Source organism: Myotis davidii, unplaced genomic scaffold (assembly GCF_000327345.1).
Source record: "Myotis davidii unplaced genomic scaffold, ASM32734v1 scaffold304, whole genome shotgun sequence".
NCBI classification, from domain to species: Eukaryota; Metazoa; Chordata; class Mammalia; order Chiroptera; family Vespertilionidae; genus Myotis; species Myotis davidii.
In genome coordinates, this window is record NW_006297661.1 from 440,437 (window position 1) to 445,290 (window position 4,854).

Below are 4,854 nucleotides of genomic sequence, written 5' to 3' on the forward strand. Positions count from 1 at the left end.
TATAAGATAGGGGCCTGGTGCATGGGAGGGGGCTGGCTGGTTTGTCCTGAAGGGTGTCCCGGATGAGGTGGAGGTCCCCACTGGGGTGCGTGGCCAGCCTGGATGAGGGGATGATGGCTGTTTGCAGCTGGTCACACACCCTTCAGAGTGGGGGTCCCCACTGGGGTGCCTGGCCAGTCTGGGTGAAGGGCTGAGGGCTGTTTTCAGGCTGGCGGTGACTGAAGCTCCCAACTGCTCTTTTTTTCCTTTTTTTTTATTCTGGGTCAGCTTTAGTTCTGGCTTCTGCTCTGAGGCTTCTGCTGCTGAAAGCAGGTATCTGTTTTTTTGGGGTTCTATAATCGAAACAATATATCAACTCCAGCTCTGAGATCCCAGCACGCTGAAAGCTGGTTTCTGGGGTTTTGTTTAGCTTCTATTTTTGTAACTATGTTTCAAACTGCAGGCTCAGAGGCCGGCAAGGCAGGCGGGGGAACTTGGAGGCCTCCGTCACCTGAAGCAAGCAAGCCTCATGTTAGCTTCAAGCTGCCTGGCTGCCAGCCCCCATCTTGGCTGGCAGTTAATTTGCATATCTCGCTGATTAGCCAATGGGAAGGGGAGTGGATGTACGCTAATTATCATGTTTCTCTTTTATTAGATCGGATGGGTTTCTGGCTCAAGACACTTGGGTCAGAAACAAAAGACTTTATGACTCATGGTGTAACAAACAGAATAATGATTGGCATATTTCTATAGGTTCCCTTTGTTCCCCAAGTCCCATGGCGTTAATACTGGATGGCCCACATGGATGCCAAACACATAGTAGGTTTGCATTGCAGCTAAGAAACACTGAGCTTGAGGAATATACTGGTTTTATAGTAGGCAAGCCTGCTCTTACTCCAGCCGGAAATATTACCTTATCCTTCAGGATTGCTTGCTGCAACACAACTCTGAGAAATGTACCCCTTTGCCCTGCCCCCCAGCTCTTAGCTCCCCACTGGGTTTCCGATCACTGTCAGTGGCAGGGGCTTCTTCCTGCTTTCCCTTTCGCCTCCCTGCATTGTGCCTACATATGCAAATTAACTGCCATATTTGTTGTCAGTTAACTGCCATCTGAGTTGGCAGTTAATTTGCATATAGCCCTGATTAGCCAATGAAAAGGGGAGTGTCGTACGCCAATTACCATTTTTCTCTTTTATTAGTGTAGATGGGCGCCTCTGTCTTTGTGATGGTGTAAGGACCAATTAGCATATTCCCTCTTTATTAGATAGGATGCTACAAGAGTAATTGTGAAGTTAATTTAGTAGATCACACTGGCATTTTTAATGGAAAGAAATAAAATATAAATGGCAGAGTGCATCTCTTGTAGGAAGGGTAAATACTGTTTTGTGATACTTTTGTTTCAGTTTTGTGTTGCATGAGAGAGAGAGAGAGAAAGAGAGCACTAAGATTGTGTATGGGGCTATGTATAAAATATATAACCTCACAGTGGATCATGATTTTTAAAAAATTTGAAAAATGATGTACAAATTTCTGTATATGCTTTGATACTGAGATTGAGAAAAAGAAAAAAACCTCAAGTCTGAAATGCAAGAACTCACTAACTGGGGCTGTAGGTTATTGATAGATTTTTATTTTTTTAAATATATTTTATTGATTTTTTTACAGAGAGGAAGGAAGAGGGACAGAGAGCTAGAAACATGGATGAGAGAGAAAATCCATCAGCTGCCTCCTGCACACTCCCCCCTGGGGATGCGCCCACAACCAAGGTACATGCCCTTGACCGGAATCGAACCTGGGCCCCTGAGTCGACAGGCCGACACTCTATCCACTGAGCCAAACTGGTCAGGGCTATTGATAGATTTTTAAAATGTTGACCTTCCTTTCAGAATAATGTTAAGTGCATAAAATGCAATAAATTAAAATCAGTTTTACTGAAATACAATTATGAAGTATTATCTCCTGGTATTTAGTATATATATATATGTCATTATTCATACATTGAATCCCTAACTAGATTTAATGTATGAATTAAGTTAACAGTGAGGCTATGAACAGTAAGGCTATGAACAACTGTAATTTCAAAGTAATGAAGACTGTGAATGGTATTTTGGGGATAACTGAAAGTACTGAAATGTGACATGAAAATACCAATAGTGTCTATGGGTACAAATTCTTAAGAACCACCAGTATCACTAGTGTAGTTTGTTACCTATATTCATAACTGTAGGAAATGCTGAATTTCCATGAGAGCTATGTCTGCTTTGGAACAGTGTTACTGGCATATACAGTAGTTTGTTAGTGTTGTTAGATGAATGTGTCCCTCAAAAAAGATACGTTGAAGTCCTAACCTCTAGTACCTAAGAATTTGACCTTATTTGAAAATAGGGTCCTTACAGAGGTAGTCAAATGAAGCCATTAGCATGGAAATTTGGACACAGAGACACATGCATAGAGGGAACTATAATGAAGACATGGGGAGATGATAACCTTGTACCTGGAGTGATGCATCTACAAGCCAAGGAACACCCATGATTGGCAGAAAACACCAAAAGCTAGAAGAGGTGTGGAATGATTCTCTATTATAGCCTAGCAAACATCTGGATTTTTAGCTTTCAGACCTGTGAGGCAATAAATTTCAGTTGTTTTAAGCCCCCCAGTTTGTGGTACTTTGTTATAGCAGACCTAGGAAACTAATACTGTATGTTTGGTTAATGACTGTCTGTGGGAAATCATTTGCTGACAGTTAGAAGCAGAGTCTATATGTGACCGTATAAGCAGCCAGAACCCGGATAGTAAATGAAGACACCCTTTTTTTAAAACTACAGAGCAACGGTTCTCAACCTGTGGGTCGCCACCTCTTTGGGTGTCAAATGACTCTTTTACAGGGGTTGCCTAAGACCATTGGAAAACACATATATAATTACATATTGTTTTTGTGATTAATCACTATGCTTTATGTTCAGTTTGTAACAATGAAAATACATCCTGAATATCAGATATTTACATTACTATTCATAACAGTAGCAAAATTAGTTATGAAGTAGCAACGAAAATAATTTTATGGTTGGGGGTCACCACAACATGAGGAACTGTATTAACCCTTTGTGGTCGTTTGTCTACTCTCAGTCACCAAAGCTTTTTTACTGTTCCGGTCGTATGTCTGCTCTCAGTCACCACAGCAAAAAACTGTACGAATTTTAACTCTATTCATTCATGTATCAGTTCATAATTTCTCTGAAATCTCTTAAGTGTCTAAGCGACCTTTTCACAAATTACTTTTAACTGTAATTAGGCATTCTCGATTGTTAAGATATTTCAAAATAGTACTCTAAAATGGCAAAAATAAAGTTACCAAAAGAAGTGTACTGCGAATCTGAAAGTAACGATGAAGAGTTTTATTTTGTCACCTTGAATACTGACTCTGACGTAGAAAGTGATAACGTTTGTAGTGATTCTACTAGTAGTGACGTAGTTCCAAAAAAGAATTAATAAATCTTGTTTATCCTTCATAATTTTGCATGTTATGTATCACTGCTCTTTCAATGGAAATTAATTCCAACCAGTACAACACCCATGTCCAAATTTAATACGACCGCAAAGGGTTAAAGGGTCACGGCATTAGGAAGGTTGAGAACCACTGCTATAGACGGAATATGACAGTCTTCTCTATATTTTTTAACAGTGGATTCTCAACTGTAGATGGGCATTAAAATCACCTGAAGACCCCCTGAAACTACTGATTCCTATCCCATCTCAAACCAATTATATCAGAGTATCTTGAGGTAGGACTAAGCTACCAGTGTGTTTTAAAGCTCCCTAGAAATTCCCATGTGGGGCCAAGTTTGAGGGCCACACATTTCAGTTAGCTAATTAAATTAGGGTCTTTTCTTGGTAGAATAATAGAAGCATATCTTAAACCTTTTATTAAAACTTATGAAAATTGTGTGATTTGTGCCTGGACCTTAGCTATTGCAGTAGCCTCACCCCGTAGAAAGGAGAATTTTTATGGAACCTTCTTCTGCCATCCTTGTGAGATAGGACACCAGATGCTCAGTCGATAAAGAAACAGTGTCCATCAGACTGTCAAACCTCAGAGGGAAGGTAGGGGAGGGTGGGGGTAAGGGGAGGAGAGATCAACCAAAGGACTTATATGCAAGCATATAGGCCTAACCAATGGACACAGACACTAGGGGGGTGAGGGCATGAGTGGAGGGGATGGGGGGTAATGTGAGGGTAAGGGCACATGTGTAATAATTTAATCAATAAAAAAATTAAAAAAGAAAAAGAAACAGTGTCCAAGAATTCTAAGAGGCATATGATAATTTTTCATGAACTGACATTACTTTTTTTAAATATGTTTTTATTGATTTCATACGGAGAAGGGAAGAGGGAGAGAGATATAGAAACATCAGTGATGAGAGAGAATCATTGATTGGCTGCATCCTGCACACACCCTACTGGGGATTGAGCCCAAAACCACGGCAAGTGCCCAGACTGGGAATTGAATTGTGACCTCCTGGTTTATGGGTTGATGCTCAACCACTGAGTTACACTGGCCAGGCCTGGCATTATTTTTTTAATATTTTTATTGATTTCAGAAAAGAAGGGAGAAGGAAAGAGAGATACAAACACCAATGATGACAGAGAATCATTGATTGGCTGTCTCTTGCAGGGACCCTACTGAAGATTGAGCCCACAACCTGGGCATGTGCCCTTGACCAGAATCGAACCTGGTACTCTTTAGTCCGCAGGCTGACACTCTGTCCACTGAGTCATACTAGCTAGGACATGGCATTAATTTTTTTTTCTGTTCAAGTATTCTTTTATTTTAATTTTATTTTGTTGTTTAAAGCATTACAGATAGTAGTACATATG

At 40.4% G+C, this 4,854-nt stretch overlaps 1 protein-coding gene across 5 annotated transcripts in view; it reads left to right on the plus strand.

Annotated features, from left to right (window-relative positions):
• MIPOL1 (mirror-image polydactyly 1) overlaps positions 1-4,854 on the plus strand; it is a 340,601-nt gene that overhangs the window by 218,169 nt on the left and 117,578 nt on the right. The window contains exon 13 of one of the 5 annotated variants that reach the window (XM_015570207.1): positions 2,365-2,517. The exons of the other annotated variants lie outside the window; for them this stretch is intronic. Within the exon in view, the coding sequence (XP_015425693.1) occupies positions 2,365-2,389 (25 nt within the window). The 3' untranslated portion in view covers positions 2,390-2,517. Of the gene's footprint in view, positions 1-2,364; positions 2,518-4,854 lie in introns of those variants that run through there. 5 annotated transcript variants of the gene reach the window in all.